We start from the raw sequence: 26,401 nt of genomic DNA, 5'->3' as shown, positions 1-26,401 counted from the left end.
GAGATCACTCTAATTAGCAGAGGATCCGTGAGCTGTATCAGAACTGAGCGGGACCGATACCATTTTTTGACATCCATGCCCGTTCACTCTGTGCCAGGCGGACACAGGCAGACCTGTGACAGCTCTATGGGAGGTTGGATGTAAACAGACTCCACTGTCCTACCTCCGATCCGTCATGTTTAGGTTTGTAATAATGGAATAGTGCGTAGGCTTCAGGCACCTACCTCCGACAGACTCGGAGGTAGGTGAAGACCTGGACAGACTCGGAGGTAGGTGCAGACCTGGACAGACTCGGAGGTAGGTGCAGACCTGGACAGACTCGGAGGTAGGTGAAGACCTGGACAGACTCGGAGGTAGGTGCAGGGCTGGACAGACTCGGAGGTAGGTGCAGGGCTGGACAGACTCGGAGGTAGGTGCAGGGCTGGACAGACTCGGAGGTAGGTGCAGACCTGGACAGACTGGGAGGTAGGTGCAGGGCTGGACAGACTCGGAGGTAGGTGCAGGGCTGGACAGACTCGGAGGTAGGTGCAGACCTTGACAGACTCGGAGGTAGGTGCAGGGCTGGACAGACTCGGAGGTAGGTGCAGGGCTGGACAGACTCGGAGGTAGGTGCAGAGCTGGACAGACTCGGAGGTAGGTGCAGAGCTGGACAGACTCGGAGGTAGGTGCAGAGCTGGACAGACTCGGAGGTAGGTGCAGACCTGGACAGACTCGGAGGTAGGTGCAGGGCTGGACAGACTCGGAGGTAGGTGCATACCTGGACAGACTCAGAGGTAGGTGCAGGGCTGAACAGACTCAGAGGTAGGTGCAGGGCTGGGACAAGGGGTGGGCAGGAGGAGAAGCTGGCCAGGGCATAGCATCGCAGGCAAGCTCCAGATCAGTGTCTAGCAACCAGCAGGCTGCGGATTCATGCCTGCTCTGACAGCTACTGCTATCTAAGGCTTCATGTACACTGATGCCGCGTACACAGTCAGAATTTCCGATGGAAAAAGTCGGATGGGAGGTTTTTCCGTCGGAATTTCCAACAGACTTAGAGAGCAGGTTCTCAATGTTTCAGACGGAAACAATTCCTATCGGAACATTCGTCTGTATGGAATTCCGATGTGAAAAAAAAACACGCATGCTCGGAAACAATTTGACGCATGCGCGGAAAGCATTGAACTCCATTTTTCTCGGCTCATCGTAGTGTTGTACGTCACCGCGTTCTTGATGGCCGGAATTTGGTGTGACCGTGTGTATGCAAGAGAAGCTTGAGCGGAATTCCTTGGAAAAACCACGAACGGAGAATGCGTTTGTGTGTACGCGGCATAACAGCTCCCAAGCCCAACTCCATAAAAGCTTCATGTCCATGTACACACAGGCTTTTATCAGGTGGGCTTCAACCTCCCTCTCCTGGAAGAATCGCATTCAGGATTGAAACGTTTTGACCGCCAGCCGCAGGAAACTGCAAAACCGTGGTAAAATCACAGCGTCATTTTGCAGCGTTTTGCATTTTCCCGTGGCTGCAGTAAATGACAGCCAAGTGTACATGCAGCCTTACAATGTTACAACATGCCCACTCTTCACCCCTGTCCCACAGCTGACACAAAAGCACACTGTGCATGTGCAACTAGAAGGCATGCAATTGGCCACACATGTGCAGTACAAACTCAATGCCAACCATGCACAGTGCCAGCAAGGGTGCAGAAAATAGGCACAGGACAGTTACCAATCTACGGCATGTTGCGCTTTTTGGGCGCTAGCCGGGTATTTTTAACCCCCACTAGCGGACGAATAAAGGGTTAAAAGCACCTGCAAAGCGCCGCTGCTGAGTCGCTTTGGCGGCGCTCCCCACTGATTCACCTCTCCTAAAGCGCTGCAAAGAAGCTGCTTGCAGGACTTTTTTTGATGCCCTGCCAGAGCAGCGCCCCAGTGTGAAAGCCCTCAGGCTTTCACACTGGGATTGCAGATGAGGCTTTTTTCAGGCCCTTTACAGGCGCTATTTTTAGTGCTAAAGTGCCTGAAAACGCCTCCAGTGTGAAAGGGGTTTAAAGCTGAGCTCCGCCCAAAAGGGGAAGCTCCGCTTGTTTGCTTCTCCCCCCTCTGCTGCCATATTTGGCACCTTTTAGGGGGGAGCGGGTACCTTTTTGATAGGTACCCGCCCCCACTTCTGGGAGACCTCACCGTGGCGAGACCCCCGGACGTTCGCCCCCTCTGCTGCCATATTTGGCACCTTTTACAGGGGAGCGGGTACCTTTTTGATAGGTACCCGTCCCCACTTCTGGGAGACCTCACCGTGGCGAGACCCCCGGACGTTCGCCCCCTCTGCTGCCATATTTGGCACCTTTTACGGGGGAGCGGGTACCTTTTTGATAGATACCCGCCCCCACTTCTGGGAGACCTCACCGTGGCGAGACCCCCGGACGTTCGCCCCCTCCTCCTTCCATTGCCGCCGCTCCTTTTAGAAAGCACAGCACGCTTTGCGCATGCACAGTAGGGAACCAGCTATACATACGAATGTCGGCGGCAGCACCAGAGAGCCGATTTAAAAATCCACTGGGGTGCTGACATCACGGGATCCCTGGACAGGTAAGTGTCCTTATATTTGAAGACTTCGGGCCAGATTCAGAAAGGACTTACGACGGCGTATCTCCACGCCGTCATAAGTCCGAATGTGCGCCGTCGTATCTATGCGCCTGATTCATAGACTCAGTTACGCATAAATTTGGCCAAGATACGAGCGACGTAAGTCTCCTACGCCGTCGTATCTAGGGTGCATATTTACGCTGGCCGCTAGGGGCGTTTCGTATATTTCCGCGTCAAATATGTAAATGAATTTACATGGGGTCACGGCTCATTGTAATAAAACACGCCCACTGCCTGGATCATTTGAATTACGAGGGCTTACGCCGGCCCGTATACGCTACGCCGCCGTAACTTCGGGCGCAAATTCTTTCTGAATACGGTACTCGCCTCACTAAGTTACGGCGGCATAGCGCATATGAGATGCGCTACGCCCGACTAAATATACGCCAATCTTTCTAAATCCGGCCCAGTATTTGTAGCTGCTCTGCTTTAAGCTTTTTTATTTGCTGTGTACAAGTGAGGATGTAGATGTGATGTTTTGCTTGCTGTTAGACCCCTTTCACACTGAAGTGTTTTTACAGCGTTTTAGTGTTAAAAATAGCGCTATTAAAACGCTCATAAAACATTCTCCATGCATCTCAATGGACCCTTTCACACTGAGTCCTGCAATTAGCATCTTTGGAGCAGCTTTTGGGCGCTGAAAAAAACGCTCCAAAAACGCCCCTCTCCATTGAAATGAATTGAAAGCGCTGTAAAAACGCCTTACCCTTTCACACTGAGGCACTGCAAAAACGCCCTAAAACGTTAGGGTCTTATGCCGTGTACACACGGCCGTTTTTCGGGTTCTAAAAAATGACGTTTTTTTTTTTTAATGTCATTAAAAACGATCGTGTGTGGGCTACAGAGCATTTTTCACGATCTAAAAAATGGCCATTAAAAATTTCGAACATGCTCTATTTTTTTCACGACATTTTTATTGTTGTCGTTTTTAAGGTTGTAAAAAATGGTCGTGTGTGGGCTTTAACGACGTGAAAAAAACGTGCATGCTCAGAAGCAAGTTATGAGACGGAAGCGCTCGTTCTGTTAAAACTAGCACATTCATCACGCTGTAACAGACAGAAAAGCGCAAATCGTCTTTTACTAACACGAAATTAGCAAAAGCAGCCTCAAGGGTGGCGTCCGCATGGAACTTCCCCTTTATAGTGCCGTCGTACGTGTTGTACATCACCGCGCTTTGCTAGAGCATTTTTTTTTCACGATCGTGTGTAGGCAAGGCCGTTTTAATGATCGGGTTGAAAAAAAATCGTTTTTTCTAGACCCTTAACCACTTAAGGACCGCCTCCTGCACATATACGTCGGCAGAATGGCACGGCTGGGCACAAGCACGTACCTGTACGTCCTATTTAAGTGTCCAGCCGTGGGTCCGCGACCCGGTCCGAAGCTCCGTGGCCACGGGACCCAATCGTCGCAATCGGTCCCCGGAGCTGAAGAACGAGGAGAGCTGTGTGTAAACACAGCTTCCCCCGTTCTTCACTGTGGCGCTGTCATCGATCGTGTGATCCCTGATATAGGGAAGCACGATCAATGACGTCACACGTCCAGCCCCGCCTTCCTACAGTTAGAAACACAGATGAGGTCACACTCAACCCCTTCAGCGCCCCCTAGTGGTTAACTCACAAACTGCAATTGTCATTTTCACAGTAAACAATGCATTTTTATAGCATTTTTTTATGTGAAAATGACAATTGTCCCAAAAATGTGTCAAAATTGTCCGATGTGTCCGCCATAATGTCGCGGTCACGAAAAAGATCGCTCGAAAAACGCCCCAGTGTGAAAGGGGCCTTAAGATTGCTACATTGTCCAGACTTTGCATGTAAATTCTGTTCTCTGATGTAAAAGGTGATGTCCTTGGAAACAATGTGCTGAATAAATGGATGTTCTGCTGATTTGTGACATACTGTGTGTTGGTATAGATTGTACAAAGGTCATCTTCAGCGAGATCCAGGAATAAAGGAGACATCGACAATGAAATAATGGAGGTCTCCAAGTCTAAAGAAGAGGTGGTGGAGAAGACACCAGAGCAACGCCACGAAGACTTTGCAGGACGAAAAGAAAATGAGGAAGACTGCGACACTGATTTAGAAATAGAAGGTTTGTTACTGAAACTGATAAATGGCTCATTTTCTCTGCCAAAGCCACGTCCCGGTGATCTGCTGGTATGGTTCCGGCTATCGTGAAAGTTCCTGCGCAGGCGCAATCTGATCTGCCGATATGGTTCCGGCTAACGAGAAAGTTCCTTTAAGGACTGCGCAGGTGGAAATCTCCGAACCTCGGCCGGCATCCAGGACGATCTGGATTTCGAGGAAAGTGGCCAGTCGGCCTCACGCCCTCGCTTCGCTCGGACGGCTCGCTCCGCTCGCTCGGCCTCCTGGCTCTTTTTTTAACATCCTCCAATCCACGGGGATGTTAAAGCGGGAGTTCACCCAATTCCTTTTTTTTTTATATTTTCCCCTTAGATTCCTGCTCGTTGTGTTTAGGGGAATCGGCTATTTGTTTTAAAATATGATCCGTACTTACCCGTTTTCGAGATGCATCTTCTCCGTCGCTTCCGGGTATGGGTCTTCGGGAGCGGGCGTTCCTTCTTGATTGACAGTCTTCCGAGAGGCTTCCGACGGTCGCATCCATCGCGTCACTCGTAGCCGAAAGAAGCCGAATGTCGGTGCGGCTCTATACTGCGCCTGCGCACCGACGTTCGGCTTCTTTCGGAAAATCGTGACGCGATGGATGCGACCGTCAGAAGCCTCTCGGAAGACTGTCAATCAAGAAGGAACGCCCAGTCCCGCAGCCCATACCCGGAAGCGGCGGAGAAGATGCATCTCGTAAACGGGTAAGTACGGATCATATTTTAAAACAAATAGCCGATTCCCCTAGACAAAACGAGCATCCAGCTATGGGGAAAATGTATAAGCTATGGGTGAACCTCCGCTTTAAAGAATGAGCCTGGATGCCGGGCGAGGTTGGGAGATTTCCGTCAGCAAGTTTGCGCCTGCGCAGTCCTTGAAGGATCTTTCCCTTTAGGGGAACCTTAAGGACAAGTCACCGGGAGTCTCAAGAATTCATTACACTGCTTATTGTTTCATCTACTGATTTCTCTATAGTTACTGTGAGCCTTCGTGTTTACTAACTGCTTAGCAGCATATAGAAAGAAAGGATGCCTCATTACTGACCTTTAGACATGTGCAATTAGTTTAGTTTCGAATTCGTTTCTTAACAAATTTTGACAAATTAGTTAATTCCGAAATTTTCGAATTTTTCAATTTCTGAATTTTCGAATTTTTCAAATTCCGAATTTTTCAATTTACGAATTTTTCAATTTACGAATTTTCGGATTTCTGAAATTTTTAATTTTCTAATTTTCAAAAAATGCAAAAAACGAAAACAAGATAAAACACATTTTTTGGCAGTGCACATGTCTACTAACCTCCTGAAAATTCTAGGTAACTGGCCCTTAGGCCGCGTACACACGGTCTGATGGACCGTTTTCATCAGTCCAAACCGATCGTGTGTGGGCGCCATCGGTTATTTATCCATCGGTTAAAAAAATGCCAACTTGTTTTAAATTTAACCTAACCGATAGATCGTTTGTAGGCACGTCCATCGGTTAAAAATCCACGCATGCTCAGAATTAAGTCGACGCATGCTTGGAAGCATTGAACTTCGTTTTTTTCAGCACGTCGTCGTGTTTTACGTCACCGCGTTCTGACGCGATCGTTTTTTTAACTGATGCTGTGTAGACACGACTGATCATCAGTCAGCTTCTTCGGTTAACCGATGAAAACGGTCCATCAGACTGTTCTCATCGGATGGACTAATCGTTTGATCAGGGCTTAATGCTGACTCCCTGGTTTCAATCTTTTAGGTGTCACTGACCCACAATACATATACAGGTAGGGAAATTCAGCGTCAAGTGAGAAATACTTAAAGAGGAACTGCAGTCTGCTCACATAATTTGTGATAAAAACATCTTTGCCATTCTGAAGCTTCCCTCCAACCACTTTGCATATTATTTTATATATACTGCTGCAGAAATCTCCCTCCACTGAGTCTGGCTACAGCCATTTTAACTGTGGGCAGCTGAAGCTTCTGCCTATTCACTTCCTGGATTTACACAGACACACAGAGGCAAACCTGCAGCTCTCATTGGCCCTTGTATGACTCATCCCCCTTTCCTTCCTGGCAAACTCTCACAAGAGAGAGAGAGAGCTGTGCATGATGTCATAAGCCTAGGACCTAGGCTGATGACCAGACAAGAAACAGGAAGTGGGCTGCATAAGGTATTTACTGGCAGAAAAATGTTTTACTATCTAAAGTTACAACAAGGACAGATGATTTAATAGATGCAAAGTTGAAAATTATTGAAGTTTCGCTTTATAGTAGAACTATAGCCAAAACTTCTTTTTTTTTTTGTTTTTCATTTTGGATAGAGTAAGGGAAGGTTATAACCACTGTCCGATGTTTTTTTTTTTTTTTCCTCATCCGTGTCCCATTGTGGAGATTTCCCTTCACTTCCTGTCCCATAGCCAAACAGGAAGTGAGAGGAAATCCCTGCAAATTAAGGGAATTCCTTGGGGTCCCCCCAGGACATCAGAACTAGTTTCTAAATTGGAAGATTTCCCCTCGATTTTACTTTTCTGGGAACCACCCAAAATTTGGGATTTTATTTTACTTTCACTTTCAATGATAATGATAAACAGGACAAATCGAGAGAGTGAATCTCCTTAATGGGGATACAGACAGCAATAAAAACTGGCAGTTGTTCTCATCCCTCTCCACTTAACTAAAAACTTAAAGATATGTGTTGCCTTTAGTTATACTTTAAAGCCTCGTACACACGATCGGAATTTCCGACGGGAATTGTGTGATGACAGGCTGTTGTCGGAAAATGTATGCTCCATTGGACAATTGTTGTCGGATTATCCACCAACAAAGTACTCCAAAGTACAAACACACATGCTCAGAAGCAATGCTCACCATAATACAACATTAGCAAAAGTTTCCCAAAGGGTGGCGCTAAAGAGCTGAAAAAACATGTGGTTTCGTGTTTGTTGGCAGACAATTCTTTGCCGTTTTGTATGCAATACAAGTTAATGGCCAACGCCTTTCGGACAAAAGTCCTACGCTTTGTCCGTGGAAAATCCTACCGTGTGTACCAGGCTTAAGGCTGCATTCACACCTGAGCGACAAAACGCCCGACGCCGGACGCTTCTGCCGCTAGAGGGGAGAATTCCCATTGCTGTCTATGGAGATGGTTCACATCTCATAGACGCCGAACGCCTGTCGCCTGAAAAAAAGTCCCGGACCCTTTTTTCAGGCGACATTGGCGTTTGCCCATTGACAGCAATGGGAAGACTTTGAAAAAAAAAAAAAAAAAATTGAAAGTTTCACACTCGCGGCAAAATACGCCGCTACCGCCGAACGCGGCTGTCGCTCAGGTGTGAATGGAGTCTAAGACTTCATGCACACTGGAATGATTATGCAGTCACTCCTAGACACCTTTCCTGCTGGCAACAGTGTTTTGGAAGAAAAAATGCTTGATGCTTATAAACACATGTAGCGCATTTAGGCATGTCAAGCACTTGGACATCGACCAGAATATTTTTTTTTTTTTTTACGGCCAAGCACTAAGGCCCAGATTCTCGTATATGGGCGTAAAACTGTGCGGGCGTAACGTATCTGATTTACGTTACGCCGCCGCAAGTTTTACAGGCAAGTGCTTTATTCACAAAGAACTTGCCTGTAAAGTTGCGGCGGCGTAGCGTAAATCACCTGGTGCAAGCCAGCCTAATTCAAATTAGCCGGGTAGGGGGCGTGTAGCATTTAAATTAGGCGCGTTCCCGCACCGAACGTACTGCGCATGCGCCGTCCGGAAGTTATCCCAGGGTGCATTGCTTCAAATGACGTTGCAAGGACGTCATTGGTTTTGACGTGAACGTAAATGGCGTCCAGCCCCATTCACGGACGACTTACGCAAACTACGTACATTTTAAAATTTCGACGCGGGAACGAAGGCCATACTTAACATTGGTTGCCCCTCATATAGCAGGGGCAACTTTACGCCGCGCAAAACTAACGTAAACGTCGTAACTTCACTGCGTCGACCGCGCATACGTTCGGGAATTCGCGTATTTTGCTTATTTGCATACTCAACGGGAAAAACGATGGAGGCGACACCTAGCGGCAAAAAAAATTTAAGATCCGACAGAGTAAGAGCCTTACGCTGTCGGATCTAATGGATATCTATGCGTAACTGATTCTAAGAATCAGTCGCATAGATACGACGGCCCAGATTAGGACTTACGACGGCGTACACTGCGTTGCGCCGTCGTAAGCCCTTTGAGAATCTGGGCCTTAATGCATTGCGTTTACACATGTTTACAAACGTCAAGTGTTTTTTCTGCCAAAATGCCACTCTTTCAGGGCACACTAACAGTGGGCTTTTAATGCCTCCAAGCTCCTCTAAACACCTATGTGTGCATGAACAGAGGGGCTAATATTCAGGAGCGTTTTGATGCAGAATAAAAAAAAAACGCCTTATGCCCCTAAGAGCAGTGTCAAAAACATCCATCGCACACAAGGCCTCAATTTCATATGTCTGGGTTGAGTATTAGACAGCATTGGCAGACTCCATTATTTTATTGTTATCTGTGTCACTGTTGGGGAGATGTGCCAACACTTCCTGACTCAGTGACACAACAGGAGGTCATGGAAAATTTCTCTCACACAGGCAACAATAAAATTAATGGCAGAGGTTCTAGTCCTGCCTTATTCAATCACATTTACTTCCTCACCCCGCCGCCACCAAAAAAAATTGCATGGAGTTGCACTTGATTTATTTTAGGTTATATAAAGTGAAAATAAAGTCCACTATAGTCACCTCTCTCTGGTGATGTGATGTCCATGCTCCCTCTCCGACATCTTTGCCTGGTCTTCTGTCGGGTTCGGCATCAAGCAGTGTAAGTTCCTGAATTTCACTGAGTATAAGCCTATTACTGGCCCTATACAGCAGCACTCAGACTAGGGAGGGAGAAGCAGCCCAAGGATCCAGAATCAAGTGTACGGTACTACACAGAGCATGCTTATAGGAGGAAAGATCAGCGTGGCTTAGAGATGGTGGGGAGGGTGGAGAGGAGACCTGTAAGTGAAAGTAAAATTGCAGCAGAGAAATAGGTTCCCTTCCCTGCCAGGCAGGGCTGTGCTGTGTAAATCTATGGACTGGACAGACAAAAATACATATCCTTTGGCAGTTTCTTTTCTCTTATAGTGATACTGACCTATAGCAGCGGTCTCCAAACTGTGGCCCAGGTGCTGAATGTCCCCCTCTTGACACCATCAATTGGGCACCATTCCCCCTCTTGACACCATCAATTGGGCACCATTCCCCCTCTTGACACCATCAATTGGGCACCATTCCCCCTCCTGACACCATCAATTGGGCACCATTCCCCCTCCTGACACCATCAATTGGGCACCATTCCCCCTCTTGACACCATCAATTGGGCACCATTCCCCCTCTTGACACCATCAATTGGGCACCATTCCCCCTCTTGACACCATCAGTTGGGCATCATTCCCCCTCTTGACACCATCAATTGGGCACCATTCCCCCTCTCGACACCATCAATTGGGCACCATTCCCCCTCTTGACACCATCAATTGGGCACCATTCCCCCTCTTGACACCATCAATTGGGCACCATTCCCCCTCTTGACACCATCAATTGGGCACCATTCTCCCTCTTGACACCATCAATTGGGCACCATTCTCCCTCTTAACACCATCAATTGGGCACTATTCTTCATGTTGATACCAACAATGGGCATCCCCCATTCCTCCACTGAAATCAATGATGGGGCACTGATGTCAGGGTAAGTTCTACTCCCACTGGCCACAGTATGGCCCCCCTAAAGCCTGAAGGACATTAAACTGGCCCTTTACTCTGAAATATTGGTCCCTGACCTATACCGTGTTTCCCCGAAAATAAGACCTACCTCGAAAATAAGACCTAGCGTTATTTTCCAGGAGGTCTGCAATATAACCCCTACCCGAAAATAAGCCCTAGTTTAAAATGCTTGTAAAATCTTATAATCCACTCTATTACAGTATTATATAATGTACAATGTATGTGTTTCTGTAATAAAATTGCATTTTACATGATATAATACTGTAATAGAGTGGATTATAGGATTTTACAAGCATTTTAACTCAGTTCACACTGGAGATACCTGTCAAGCAGGGAGAGAGAAGACAGCACATTTCATGGTGAGACCTACCCCCAAAATAAGCCCTATTGTGTCTTTTGTTTCCAAAATGAGACCCAGGCTTATTTTCGGGGAAACACGGTAGTAATGGTTACCTACAATACATTGTGATGGCTATGGCAACTGAATGATCATTTCATGAATGAGAACCACTGTAACTTTAGCATGTCTGCACACATTTTGAATCCATGCATCTGATAGAAGAGCAACTTGTACAAATGTTGAAAATGAAATCATTTATCTTCCTAGAATCCCATACTTGTGGGTCAACATATCAATTTCCTTTTGCAGAAGCCAAAGATGCCTATGATCCCTCTGGTAAAGCCAGATACCTATCTGCCTGCCAGGTATTTGGTGTTGTGCCAGTGTCATACTTCTTGCGTCACATGGGCGATTCTAATCTTGTGATGAGGCATCATGGGCTAGGTGCACAGGTAAGCAAGCTATTATATATATTTATATATATATATATATATATATATATATATATATATATATATACTGATCTGTGTGGGGGGAATGGTATTGCTATGAACGTTGTTTGTACTATAGAGTCATATTAGATGACACTGTAATCAATGTGTCTCAGAATGGTGCGATTTTTGGAAAAGGTTCCTGCACTACTACGATTTACAGTCGCATCAAAGGTACGGTACATAATTGCACTGTAAAGCACATCAAAGTCACATCTTAGTAATGCCAACCTAGCCTTATGCCCCGTACACACCATCACTTTATGTGTTTTTAAAAACGTCACTTTAATTGACAGTGTGTGGGGGAAAAGGTCGTTTTATGTCTTGTAAAAAACGACCCAAAAAAACGTCGTTTTTTACTTCACAGAAATTGACCGTGTGTAGCAAAAAACGTTGTTTAAAAAGACGTTTTTACACCCGCGCATGCCCAGAAGCGAGCTTCAATGGAAAAAGTGGTGAGAACGTAACCTCGCTTTGCTAGAACAAAAGCTAGAACATTGCCTCTCGGAAGTCTTCCGAGAGGCTTCCGACGGTCGCATCCATCGCGTCACTAGTAGCCGAAAGAAGCCGAACGTTGGTGCGGCTCTATACTGCGCCTGCGCACTGACGTTCGGCTTCTTTCGGAAAATCGTGACGCGATGGATGCGACCGTCGGAAGCCTCTCGGAAGACTGTCAATCAAGAAGGAACGCCCAGTCCCGCAGCCCATACCTGGAAGCGACGGAGAAGATGCATCTCGTAAACGGTAAGTACGGATCATATTTTAAAACAAATAGCCGATTCCCCTAGACAAAACGAGCAGGAATCTAAGGGGAAAATGTATAAGCTATGGGTGAACCTCCGCTTTAAATCTAACTACATTTTATAACCTACAAATTCCAGACATCTGCACTGAACAGGGTTGTTGTAACCTTTGTCAGTTTTTTTTTTTTTGCTATGTACTTATTTGGGAGATACAACTTTTTCACTGTTTCAGTGACTGCTTGCATTATGGTCATTCGTCCCTGGATGTATACCTCCTTAAATGTACATACTGCTCAGTGCACCGCCCAGCTCCTTCCAGCCACAGCAACCGTTAGACTCTTATAGTGTTTGACAGGCAGCCAGCAGCGGGGATCAATGGCGCACCTCTGCCCTCCAGTGGCAGCTAAATGCCAGAGCCTCATACACCAGGCTAAACACCTAGCTTTCATTAGGTCATAGTGGTTACAGGGCCAAATCTAGGTGGGTGTTAGGGTGGGCTGCGCACCCCCAGATTTTAGTTGTGCCCCCCAAGTCTCTGAGAGTGCATCCACTGATCAATAAGCCAGTCTGATCCATGTAAGAGGGCACTCCGATGGAGACACCTGATGTAAGGGGGCACTCTGATGGGAATAGCTGATCGTATGAAAGGGGACACTGATGGGCACAGTTGATGTAAGGGGGAACGCTGATGTACGGGGGCATTTTGATAGGGACACCTGATGTAATGGGGAACTTTGATGGGAACCCCGATTTAAGGGGGCACTCTGATGGGGGCCCCTGATGTAAGGGGACACTCCGATGGGGATAACTGATCATATGTAAGGGGACACTGATGGGGACAATTGATGTAAGGGTGAACTCTGATGTAAGGGGGCACTCTGATTAGAAATCGGATGTAAGGGGGCACTCTGAAGGGAATAGCTGATTGTATGAAAGGGGACACTGATGGGGACAGTTGATGTAAGGGGGAACGCTGATGTACGGGGGCATTTTGATAGGGACACCTGATGTAATGGGGAACTTTGATGGGAACCCCGATTTAAGGGGGCACCTGATGTAAAGGGGGAATCTCATGAGTAGTCATGATGAAAAGATGGAATGATATAAGTGGGCACAGATTCTGTTTAATCACCCTAATCTAATAACAACATAATACATAATAGTGTTTCCCAGGACGTGACAGATTGTTAGTGACTCACATAGTGTGTAAACGGGCCCTTATTACATTGATGTACAACACGCCTTTTCCCTGTACAATGTATGTTGGTGCTACATGAGTTACAAAAAAAAAAAGAATCCCTTGCCTTGTCTTCTGGTTTATTTCAGGCTGCAAAAGCAATTGCTCTCTCTTTAGTAACCAACACTTCGATTTTCAGTCTAAATCTCAGTGATAACTGGATTGAGGGAGATGGTGCAGCAGCCATCGCAGACATGCTTAAGGAAAACTGTTACATTTCAGGTATGTAATCCTCTTCACAAAACACTTCAGTCAAAAATAATGTATTTCAAGGCGTTCTAATAAGCTGTGGTTGTAATACTATTATTATTATTTTTTTCATCTCTTTTTTTTTGCTCAGTCAGTCTGTGACTGCTTTACACTGAAGTCTTTTTAGATTCCTATTTCTGAGGCCACAATTATTTCTCTAGACATGACTGCTGAGGCGCAATGCTACCAGGTACCCCTTACTACACAGCTCTTCCCAGCGCGCTTCCAAAGGACCCAGAATTCCCTGGGGCGATCCCTTTTATCGGAGCTCCGGCCCAACCCAAAACACCCCAAGTAGCCAATCCCACCATGACCACCGCCTTGTCCAGTACCTGGTCATGCCCCCATCAGTCAAGGCTCTCTTTCCCTAGGGGGGCTCAAGAGGCCTTCATTGCCTCACCAACACATGCTGCCCTGTGTATAAACTGAGAGGCTGCCTGAGCACCTCCTATACCCATCTGTAAATCACCCCCGTTCTATTACTTGTTTACATTTTCAAGAATGTATGGGTCTACCCAAGTCGGCCTGAAATTTCAGCTGGTGTGCACAGAATACTGGGGATATAACCATAGGTGTGCGCAGCCTATTGCATTAAGGTGTGCAGGCCAAAGCTCAAACATATATGCGTGTGTTTATACAATATATACATTACATATACATATATATATATATATATATATATATATATATATACACACACATACACATACACAAACACACTCTCTCCCTTATAAATAAATGTGAACAAACATTTTAAAATATATTAAAACATGGTTGGTGTCAGTAGGACAGAGGTTGGTGTCAATAGGGCAGTGCATGGTGTCAGTCAGTAGAGCAGTGGATGGTATCAGTAGTTTGCTATTTTTATTATTTATTTATTTTTAATAATTTTGTTTTATGATAATAATTTCATTTGTTTAATTTTTTTTTTAAATATTATTTTCTATGTCTTAAATCATTTTTAAGAGCCCTGTGGACGGGCTTTGGTGAAATATCAGGGGTCTAAACAGACCCCTCACATCTCTCTTTTGAGACAGAAAAGGAGACTGAAGATTCCCAGTCCCTTTCTCTGCAGCCTCAGCTGCACTGGACTGTGAATGAATTGGATGTACTCTGAGCGTAGTGGCTTCCTGTTCATTCATACACTGAAGTTTTTGTTGTTATATTGGGGAAAACAATCGGATAGGGTATAGGGATTATAGGATGCCCAACTTGATTTGAAGAAAAACAGATGAGGACAAACTTCCTTATCCATGTAAACAAAAATGAAGATCTTGGACTGTACTCCCTTCAAAATAATCGCAGTCTCTATGGATCAGTGGTAAAGTTCTTAATGAACCAGGAGCTCTAAGTCTCCTTTATTGAAATAGCAAAAAATCCTAAACTGTATGCATGGGGTATCATGTCTCATCAGTAGAACCTCTCACAGTTCTGATGCTTGTAGATACTACCAGCCCACCTGGCTTCTCTAAAGAATGTCCCAGGACAAGAGCTTGGCATTTAGCACAACGCCGTCCCTGGAAAGTATGCTATGTCTGGCAATCTCTCTCCTTGTATGCCCCTGGGTGTGCTGAGATACTCACACTGTCCCTTGCTTCCTGCTGCACTGGGCAAGACTTCTCTTCAGGCCTATTACTGTCCAGATCCTCCTGTGCCAGCCAGGATGTCTTCCACAAAAGACCCAAAGGTAATGGAGATCCCTCTCTTGGGTTTCCTCTCCTTAGCTTCAGCCTAGAGGCAGAGCCCCCAAGTCCTGAGGTCCCCTCCCAGGCCACACAAAAGCAACATCAGCACTCCATGTTCCACCTGACTCCGTTCCTGCTGCTCAGGCTCCACCATATTTAAAGCGGAGGTTCACTCAAAAAGTGAACCTCCGCTTTTTGGGTCCCCCCCTTTCAGGTATTTGCACCACTTCCGGGTTCGGATCCCCACGGGGAATCCAGCCTGTGACGTCACCTCCCCCCCCCCGCTGTCTTCTGGGAAACACTGTTCCCAGGAGAGAGCGGGGACCAGTGACGGCGCGCCGTGATCCTCGCGCATGCGCAGTAGGCAATCGGGCAGTGAAGCCGCAAGGCTTCACTTTCTGATTCCCTCACCCAGGATGGCGGCGGAAGCAGCCGAGGACCGAGCGATTGCTCAGCCTCGGCTGCTGACATCGCGGGCGCGCTGGACAGGTAAGTGTCCATTTTTTTAAAGTCAGCAGCTGCCGTATTTGTAGCTGCTGGCTTTTAAAAAAAAAAAAATCGTCCGAACCTCCACTTTAAGGGCTGACCCAGCCACCCTGCCAGTGCCTTCTGCCTGGGAATTGTACAGATTCCCTCAAGTATGCAGATCGGGACCTACTACCCTCTGCTCACTAACTTCCAGAAGCTTTTCCAAGCTTTTAGTGCAGCAGAGGCAGAGTGCACAAGTACCGGCAAACTAATTTGATTTATTTTACGATTAAGAGTTATTTCAGTTGTACTTATTGACCAGATACAACAAACATTCAATGGTATATGTAAAATGGACCTACAAAAAATGTTTTTCTTTCTGGATAGAGAAAGGGAGGGTTACAACCCCTGACAGGTTTTTTCCATTTTTTTTGCCATCTGTGTTCTATTGGGGAGACTTCTCTTCACTTCCTGTTCCATACCTAAAACAGGAAGTAAGAGGAAATCCCTTCAAAATGAGGGAATCCCTGATTCAGTGGCGTCACTATGGGGGTGCGGGGGGTACGGACTGCATCCTAGGTGTATTGATTTTAATGGGACACACAAAGGTGTCCCGGGCACCAAGGCAGATCACGGACAGCAATGCCACCAGTGCCCAGCGTAGACTGTGTCACATCGGGGCACTCAGTGATGAACTCAAGCAGGCTGAGAGTCAGGACGCTCACTATCACACAGCTCCTTTCTCTATCTGCAACGTAGAGAGCGTCCTGACTCTCCTGTAGTCCAAGGGAGGGGGCGAGCACGACACTCCACACCAGGGAGAAAGCCTTGCATTACTGTGTGTAGTTACAGACAGAAGAACAGGAAGTGAGGATTTCTCAGAAGAAATAAGGACATTTAAAAGAAAAATGGAAGGATGAGGTAAGTGAAGGAGGACTGCACTAAGGTAAAGGAAACTATTTAGGAAAAAAAATTGTATCTTTACAACCCCTTTAAGGGGTTACATACATTTAAACAACACTTGGAACTGTGACTTTTTGTGAATATGAACAATAATGTAATTTTTCACATTTTCCAGAGCTTCACTTGTGTGATAACAGACTTGGGCTGAAAGGTGCCAAAGCGCTCTCAGCAATGCTCCTGGAGAACGTTCATCTGCAAAAGGTGTACCTATCTGGGAATGAGTTTGATGACCGAGCAGCTTCCTGTCTTTCTAATGCTCTAATGAATAACCAGAAGGTGGAATGTATGGACCTCAGCCATAACAAGTTTGGAGATGGTTCAGGTATTGCCATTCTTGTAGTGACCATTTTTTGTGATACGGCACTGCATTACTTTAACTGTCAATTGCACAGTCGTGCGACCCTGTACCCAAATAAAATGTATGTCTTCCCCCCCCCCCCCATGAATAGAGCTTTCTTTTGATGGTATTTGGTCACCTCTGTGTTTTCTTTTTTTTGTACTTTAAACCAGGGCTTTTTTTCTCAGGGAATAGGTGCAGGAACTCCACCCTTCCGAGTCACACTTCATCTATGCCCCCTACCTGTCTCTGAAAACCAACCCTTGGTTCCACCCCCTACCCACCTCCCAGTACAGCACCTTTCAGAGAATACAGAACCAAGTATTTTGTGCTACTCTAATTTCTATGAAATTTGGTAATGAAAACAAGAAAGATAGTAAAACAGATCGCTTGCAATGAGCAACAATAGACCCCACGCCAGCAACAATAGACCCCACCCCAGAAACAATTGACTCCACCCCAGAAACAATAGACCTTCTGCAGCAACAACAGATCCCCTTTAGAAACAATAGATCCTCACACAACAAAAAACTTTTCACCCATGTACCCCCCACAACAAAATACCACCCCAGCAACAATAGACCCCTAGCAGAAATAACAGATTTCTCAGCAGCCAGCAACAATAGACCTCTCCCTCAACAGTAGATCCCACCCAGCAACAATTGACCCCCCCCCCAAGCAAGATAAGACCCCCCCCCCCACCAGCAACAGTAGACTTACACAGAAACAATAGACCCCCACACAAAAACAGATCCCCGCCAGGGACAATAGATACCCCAGCAGTCAGAATCAATAGACCCTCCAGCACCCCTTTCCAGTACATACATTCAGTGCTGGAGGTGCCGGAACTGCGTTCCCCCGTGTTCCCGCTGAAAAAAAGCCCTGCTTTAAACAAAGAACCACCATCAATTTTGAAAAAAAAAAAAATATTTTCTACTTTCTGCTATAAAACATATCCAACATATAAAAAGGAAAAAATCTAATTTAGTCGTACAATTTAGGCCAATTTGTATTCTGCTACATTTTTCTGGGTAAAAAAATCCCAACACGCGTATATTGATTGGTTTCCTCAAAAGTTATAACATCTACAAACTATGGAATATTTTTATTTATTTATTGATTTACTAGTAATGGCAGCAATCAGCGACTTATTGCGGAACTGCGATATAGCGGTCGACAAATCGGACACCTGACTGACACTTTTTTGAGGACCAGTGACATTATTTTTTCTGCTTTACAGAAACACAAGATCCATGTCTCCTGTACTGACAGAACGGCAATCTGCCTTGTTTACATGCTCAGACTGCCATTCTGTCAGTGTACCGAAAGATCAGCGGGTGCCAGCAGACATCGGGTCCACAAGACCTGCTGATCAGCTCCCGCTGTGTAAAATCACAGCAGGAATGAGCCGCTGGCATCACACACTGGTGCTCAAAACCCAGAAGTGCAGAATCAAGTTTTATATACTTGATTCTGCACAGCGCGGCCGCCCTGTAGCAGCAAATGTGCTATGGGGTAGTCAGCGTGGTGTTTGTTTATTCCCCTACTTGTTACATATGCATTGACAAGTTGATGTATAATTTAGAACTACCCGGATTTCAACCTGAATGACTTCTAAAATGCAGTCTGATTTTGTCCCTTTTCAATCATTTTTTTAAAAACCCTCTATTTTGCCCTGCCTGGATCTCCCCTGCATCCTTTCAAGCATGGCCTGCATCAAACTTAACCAAACTTCATGAACTGACGTCTCCCTCCTCAATCAAATCATTCCCCACTTTATGTGAAAAACCATGGACTTCTGAAATCTGAACTGTTCTGTTAGGCCCCTTTCACACTGGGGCGGGAGCCGCAGTGGCGTTATAGCGCCGCTAAAAATAGCGGCGCTATACCGTCGGATTTTCCGCGGGATTCGGCTGCTAGCGGGGTGGTATTAACCCCCGCTAGCGGCCGATAAAGGGTTAATACCGCCCGCAATGCGCCTCTGCAGAGGCGCATTGTGGGCGGTATTGCCGCGGTTTCCCATTGTTTTAAATGGGAAGGAGCGGTGAAGAAGTGGTATACATACCGCTCCTCTCACCGCTCCAAAGATGCTGCTGACAGGAGATTTTTTTCTTTCCTGCCATCGCATCGCATCAATGTGAAAGCCCTCCGGCTTTCACATTGAGGTTGCTGGGCAGGAGTTTTTCAGGCGGTATAGCAGCGCTATTTTTAGCGCTGTCCCGCCTGAAAAACTCCTCAGTGTGAAAGGGGCCTAATCTTCAGATAAAAATCTTTTTTACACCATATATCCAAAACGGAGTTCATTTATCTCAATTTGAAGACATATGTAAATGTGATCCTTATACAAAAGGACTGATTGCGACTCTCTACACCCAACTCATTGATAAACCTGATGCTGAACCACCTAGCTATGCAACTAAATGGGAGGCTGACCTTGGGCTTAAGCTGGAAACAACTGATTGGAACAAAATCTAGGTAGCAACAAAACCATCCTTCCATTACAAATTAAAAAGTGCGCGTTGGTACTTGGTCCCTGCAAAAATTGCGAAATATGCCCCCAGCTACCCTGTGTCCTGTTTTCGAGGGTGCACCGCTATTGGGTCACATTCTCATATTTGGCGGGACTGCTAGCTAAAAACATTTTGGAAGGAAATATTCCATATTCTTTCTATCCTGTTTGAGGAATCCATCTCTCCTGATCCCTTTGTGGCACTTCTAATTTTTAAACTGGCTAACCTTACCCGATCCAACTTTAAATTCCTTCTACAAATCACAACGGTCACGAAACACCAACACCAAGGCTTGGAAATCACTGATGCTAGTATTAGCTCAAACCAAACACAGAGTTAACCAAGCTATAATCCATGGAAAAATAGAAGCTATCACTTATGACAAAATTAGTAAATCCTTATTGATGCCTTGGTAACATGAAATTATACTGATGCCGCGTACACACGATCGGACTTTCCGTCGGAAAAACCTTGGATGTTTTTCCAGACGAAATTCCGCTCGAGCTTGGCTTGCATACAGAACCAGATCTCAATCTTTTGTTGTCGGAAATTCCGACAGCAAAAGTCCAATGGAGCATACGCACGGTCAGAATTTTCGTTCAAGAGCTCACATCGGACTATTTCTATCGGAATTTCAGATCGTGTGTACGGGGCATTACACTCAGGGCCGATCCTAGGCAGGGTGCACAGGGTGCATTGCACCCAGGCGCCTGCAGAGGTGGGGGCGCCGAACATCTAACAGACTCTCTAACAGAAGCCCTCTCTGTGTCCATCACAGAGGCCCCCCTCCAGGTCCCAATAAAGTACTCTGCTTCTCGTCCTGTATTTTGTTTATTGTTAAGAGATCATGTAAGGATCCCAGATTAATGAAGATTTCGTGGGGGAGCATCTCTGTGGTTGAGTCATTGCCATAGAAACATTTGTAAAGGGGATGAGTTAGTAAAATAATGACGCCCATGTGGGGGCGCCAGAAATATTTCTGCACCCAGGCGCCTGTGACCCTAGGATCGGCCCTGATTACACTTCTTATATGTGTGTCTGGTGCTTGAAGTTGCATTCTACCCCAGGGACCATTCCTAATCCTATTCTTATTCTTACTTTATTCTTATTCATGTTCTTATTCTTCTTACTTCTCCTTTTCCCCTCTTTCCCTTCCTTTTCTTAATTTTCTCTCCCATTTCTCCAAATTTTCTCCCTGTATTTTATCCTCTTGGTTCAGGTAGCAACAATTGTACCCATAATTTCTATATTTGTAACATTATAATTTTGAGCTCTAATACGCTTCATATTCTAGATAGATCTCCAAATACATTTTTCATGTATATGCAATGTGTGATTTTCGAAGATCAATAATCTCTTGTTTAATACTAAATTTGTCTTCTTTAATGGATTTTGATCTTTTCCTAACACTTTTAAGAACAAATTCTCTTAATTATTATGCCTATTTTTGAACTACAGGCCCGGATTCACAAAGCACTTACGCCGACGTATAACAAGATACACCGACGTAAGTGCAAATGTGCGCCGTCGTATCTGTGTGCCGGACCCACAAACTAAGATGCGCCTAAAAACAGGCTTCATCCCGCCGACGTAACTTGCCTACGCCGGCTTGGGGGGGAGCACTTTTAGGCTGGAAGCATGGTGGCGCTCCCATTGATTAGCCATTCAAATATGCAAATGAGTGAAATACGGCGATTCACGAACATACGTGCGCCCAACGCAGTGCGCGTAAATTAACTTTACACGCCCGGTGTAAAGTTATTCCCCATAAAGGAGGTGTAACCCAGCAGCAGACATGCAAAGGTCTGCACCAGGGAACACAAGCCGGTGTATTTTACGTTGGACCTGTCTGGCTGGGCGTAGGTTACGTTCACGCCGTACGCAGTGATCCGGCGTAGTTTAGGCAGTTGTTCCGACGTGGTTGTGAGCATGCGCAGGGGGATGCGTCCACGTCTCGGCGCATGCGCAGTTCGTGATACGTATCTGTCTGGTGCTCGGCCCATCATTTGCATGGGGTCACGCCTCATTTGCATGGCTCATGCCCACTTCCACCTACGTCGGCGTACGTCTTCGAAACCCAGCGCAGCGTAGGGAGCACTGGCTTGGTGAATTCCATGCTTGCCTCTCTGCGCTGCGATGGCGTAGCGTACATTGTTTGCGTTACGGCGGCGTAATGTGCGCCCGCTCTCTGTGAATCTGGGCCATAGAGTATATATCATCTTATATTGTGTATTGGAGCTATCTTCACAATTGTACTTTATGATGTTACTTCTTTATTTTTGCATCTGTACCTGATTTATATACATTTTTAAGATCTAATAAAACTAATTTGACAAGAAAATCCTGGTATACTGTCCAAAACTGCCCTTTATTCGCATGTTGTGTGGGCAAATGATACAATCCAGTAGCACTGTGTGTTTCCAATCTCCTCATCTGCCTCCTCTTCCTCAATATAGCTAGCTTAATCACAAAGATTAGGGCTGTAAGAGCCGGTTCACACTGGGGCGACCTGTCAGGCGACACAGCCACCTGACAAGTCGCGGTCAAGAGTAGTCAATGGAACCGTTCTAATAGGAGCGACGCAAGTCGCTCCGACTTAGAAAAAGGTTCCTGTATGACTTTGGGGGCGACTTGCATTGACTTCAATACTGAAGTCATTTTGCAAGTTGCCTCTCAAGTCGCCTTGGGATCGCCTTGCCGAGTCGCCCCTAAAGTCGTGCCGCCTGTGTGTGAACCGGCTCTTACACACTAGACATCCCGTTTGTCAATGTCTGTTCAAAACAAAGTCTAATTTTATTATTTTCCCTCACTTCTTCTCTCAACCCACAAACATAAATATGATGATCGGATGAAATAACATGCAAAATGCATAGCAGTTTAATTCTATGCATAAAAACGCTTGTTAAAATGTACGTCAACCTGCATAAAAAAATGCATGTCCATGGCACATCCATTTTTTTAATACATTTTAATGCATGTTTGTGTGAAGAGGCCCTAATCAGTCAGCTTGCCTTTTTATGCCGCGTACACACGGTCGTTTTTTGTGATGAAATAAAACGACGTTTTTTATCATGAAACAAAACAACGTATTTCAAACTTCATTTTAAAAAATGTTGTTGCCTACACACCATCGTTTTTTCAAAATGCTCTAGCAAAGCACGGTTACGTTCAGCACGTACGACGGCACTCTGTTCCATTCAAGCTCGCGTCATAACTTGCTTCTGAGCATGCGCGGGTTTAAAAACTTTGTTTTAAACGTCGTTTTACCAACACACTATCATTTTAAATGACACAAAAAACGACGTTTTGAAAAACGACACAAAAAATTGAAGCATGTTCGAATTTTTTTTTTTTTGTCGTTTTTCAGAAGACATAAAACAATGTTTTCCCTACACACGGTCATTTTAAATGACGTTTTTAAAAATGTTGTTTTTTTTTATCACAAAAAACGACCGTGTGTATGCGGCATCAGAAGGAGGTCAGCAAAAGCAGCCCCATATCTCTCTCTGGAAAGCTTTACGTTATATTATATCTTGTCTACACACTAATTGTGCTTCTTTCTTGACACATTTAGGTGAAATTTTGGGAGCTGCCATTGCTGAAAATACAGGCATGTTGGAGATGAATCTTAGCTGGAATCAGTTTCGTTGGAAGGAAGCTGTCGCCATTGCCAAAGGCTTAGGGGTAAGAAAAATAAATGTTCATTCAACAGGCATGTCGATTGTTTTTTAAACAGAATGAGACACTAGTTGTTCCCAATGATACACTTCCATTGAAAATGTTGTAACTAAATGTTTTGTTAAATATTTCATGAACCCTTTCTGAGGGATAAATATCGCAAGTTACCATTATTTCTATCATTATCCAAGCAATGTTTTTCTGGAATTACATATTCCTCAGTAGACATTTGGCTCCCTGTAGATTCACTGCAGCCCCAGTTTCCTTTGAGTCAGACGTGCCTGATCTAGAGAATCCTGCATTCTAAATTAGTATTCTAATAAAGCTAATGAGCCCTGTACTGACCTATACAGTGAGGCCACAGACACACAGACACACAGCCCATCTCAGCCCCGTCCCCCTGCTCTCTGCTCACAGCATTTGATTGACAACAGCAGGAGCCAATGGCTCCTGCTGCTGCCTGATCCTCCTGTGCTGGATCAATATAGGACTGATGTAAGTGACAAAATGTTTGTTACCCTAATGCAGGGAAGACGTTAGGGGGAAAAATGTTTTAGCTTTAAGACCAGTTCAAGATTTTCAAAGTAACCGGTAGGTATTTTTACCCAGATCAGTGTTGCCAACCGTCTGTATTTTTATGGACAGTTTGTAAAAACGGGCACTTTTTTCCCCCGTCCGTAAATGTCTGTGGTTGCGGGAATGTGCCAGTAAAAATAGCCGAGATCGGTTCGGCTTGGAACTGCGCATGGAGATTGGAGGCAGGGGGTGATGGTGGCTGCGGTGGCACCGCAGAGGGGGATGGAGGCAGGGGGAGATTGGAGGCAGGGGGTGTTAGTGGCAGGGGGTGATTGAAGGCAGGAGGTGTTGGTGGCACCGCAGAGGGTGGAGGATGGAGACAGGGGTTGTTGGTGGCACCGCAAAGGGGGATGGAAGCAGGGGACGATGGAGGCAGGGGGCCTGGGGGAGATTGGAGGCAGGGGGAGATTGTGGCACCGCAGGGGGTGTTGGTGGCAGAGGGGGATGGCGGCAGGGGGCATGTGACTAAATAATTTGCCCTTATTATATTGAAGATAACAAAAATATGTTTTTTTACCTTAATATGTACCTTAAATCACATTGCTATTTGCCTAGCGTACTTGTTTGTAGCCTAAAAACTGAAATTTGCAACTAAAAATGTAATTTAGCAATTTTTGTGAAATGCCAGTAAAAACGTGGCTGCACCAGTAAATTTTGGGTGTCATGCCAGTAGATTTCAATCTGGTAGGTTGGCAACACTGACCCAGATACATTTTAGTTATTTCATAGGATGCCATCTTATAAGTCTCAGAATTTCAAGATCATTTGCCTTCTGATAATCAGTGTTATTAGATTAATACAAATTGCTTTAAACATATGGTAAATACTACACTGTCCAGAAGGCTTAGGAACATCATTTCCATTAGTAGGCTATACATTATATTATTTGAAAAAAAATATTCTGTTGGGTCTAAAAGGTGCCAGTCTGTGCTAGTGGAAGTACATAATTATTTTTTTTTATTTCATACCCATTGCCATCATCTGTATTAATCTACAATATTGAACAATGTACCTTTCTATTAGCTGCCTAGCCTCCCGGTAGCAGCATAACATTTATCAGCCACAGTGTTTCTCCCATTACAATCTGGCACTTGCTCCTTTGAGAAGACAGTGTGTACCTACAGAGCAGTTTATTTATTTAAATGGTATGCTAGCTATAGTGAATATTATTTATTAAACTTTATTTGTTTTAATGCATGTGCAATACTTTTTGGCTCTATAAATGACTAAAGTAAATAAATCCCCTAAAATATATGGGCTTTTTTTTTTTTACTGTGAAATAAGAAGGAAATCCTATTTTAATGCTAGGGTAACAGTTATTATTCATTACCAACATAGCTGGCTGACTGTAATGATGCATTAGGAGGATTCCAAAAAACTTCCCTTTGACTTTGCTACATTATCCTGTTGATAACAGTTTATCTACTGCTAACATATCAAAGCCACTGGCTGTGTTTCCTTCTTTTTTAACTAAGATAGATTAAACGTATTTATCATCATTTGTGCCTGTAAGTATTTGCTTTGGAGGGATACTTAATATATTTCCTTGTAGGTGGCAGGTGCCTAATTTATGGCTCCTATATCTTGCCCGAAGCTGAAGAGACAGATTTACTTTCAATTTGTAAATAAATTTGGGACATTGTATAAGAGCACCAATAATAATGTATGTGAATTGCAAAATATGTTGTTCCAGGAGGCATCTCATCAGTCCCAAATGTAATAAAGGTTTTCATGATACTTGATTCATATTTGACCTGAGCGACTATCAGTCAGGTACCTTTTAAATTAAGTAAAATAATTGTACAAAGATGTAAGCTGCTGTTCAACAACCAGGGCTGTGGATAAGGGGGTACCACCGGTCCTCCTGTACTAGGCCAAGGCCAGCAGGGGGGCCCAGGCAACAGGGTGAATCATACGTAGGCAGGGAGGGCGAGCAGCAGCTGACAGCTGGCTTCTTCTCCTTTTCCCCCCACCCACTTTCAGCTGCTGCAGAGAGAGCCATACAGAGCATCTGTTCCTGTAATTGCCCCCCCCCCCCCCCAAACCATACTGATTACCCTCACTCTGCACCATAGATTCCCTACTGCTACCCAGGGTCCCCTGTGTACTTCACTCCCACCCCTGCAGTGCTGCCATCTTACCTCCTCTCCTTCCTGTCAGCATCTGCATGCACACAATAGGATCCTTCAGGATGGAGAGTGGGGAAAGGGCCCAGTAAATATGTCATATGTACCCTGGTACACATTTTATTTCTACATAAATAAAATATTTTTTCCATTCAGTTTTATGTAAATTCCAGTTTGCAAGTGCTCCAGTTGGTGAGTCCTCACTCCTCAACAACCAGTGACGTCACCAGCCCTATTCACCGACATGGCTGGGAATCCCCGGCAAGCAGCAGATATGGCCATGTTCATATTTGCTCAGTGATGTTACCCCCACTCCCTTGTGTATAAACATAATGGCAGAAATTGAGAGCTCTATTGTGCGACATAAGCAGACAGATCAGCCTATAAATGAATTCTATTCTTTTGATGATCAGTGGGTGGTGTTCATCATAATCAATGCCGGATTTTTTTGGGGGGTGGGGGGATTTTTTTTT

The 26,401-nt window shown here is 45.2% G+C and overlaps 1 protein-coding gene across 1 annotated transcript in view; it reads left to right on the top strand.

Annotated features, from left to right (window-relative positions):
- Positions 1-26,401, top strand: part of LOC120937455 (leucine-rich repeat-containing protein 74B-like) — a 45,488-nt gene that overhangs the window by 2,266 nt on the left and 16,821 nt on the right. The window contains exons 2-6 of the mRNA XM_040350711.1: positions 4,539-4,716; positions 11,175-11,317; positions 13,426-13,558; positions 16,817-17,023; positions 23,123-23,232. Of these exons, the coding sequence (XP_040206645.1) occupies positions 4,539-4,716; positions 11,175-11,317; positions 13,426-13,558; positions 16,817-17,023; positions 23,123-23,232 (771 nt within the window). The remainder of the gene's footprint in view (positions 1-4,538; positions 4,717-11,174; positions 11,318-13,425; positions 13,559-16,816; positions 17,024-23,122; positions 23,233-26,401) is intronic.

This window comes from Rana temporaria, chromosome 1, assembly GCF_905171775.1.
Source record: "Rana temporaria chromosome 1, aRanTem1.1, whole genome shotgun sequence".
Classification (NCBI taxonomy): domain Eukaryota; kingdom Metazoa; phylum Chordata; class Amphibia; order Anura; family Ranidae; genus Rana; species Rana temporaria.
The sequence above is the reverse complement of the archived record's forward strand: the minus strand, read 5'-3'. Positions and strand labels throughout refer to the sequence as shown.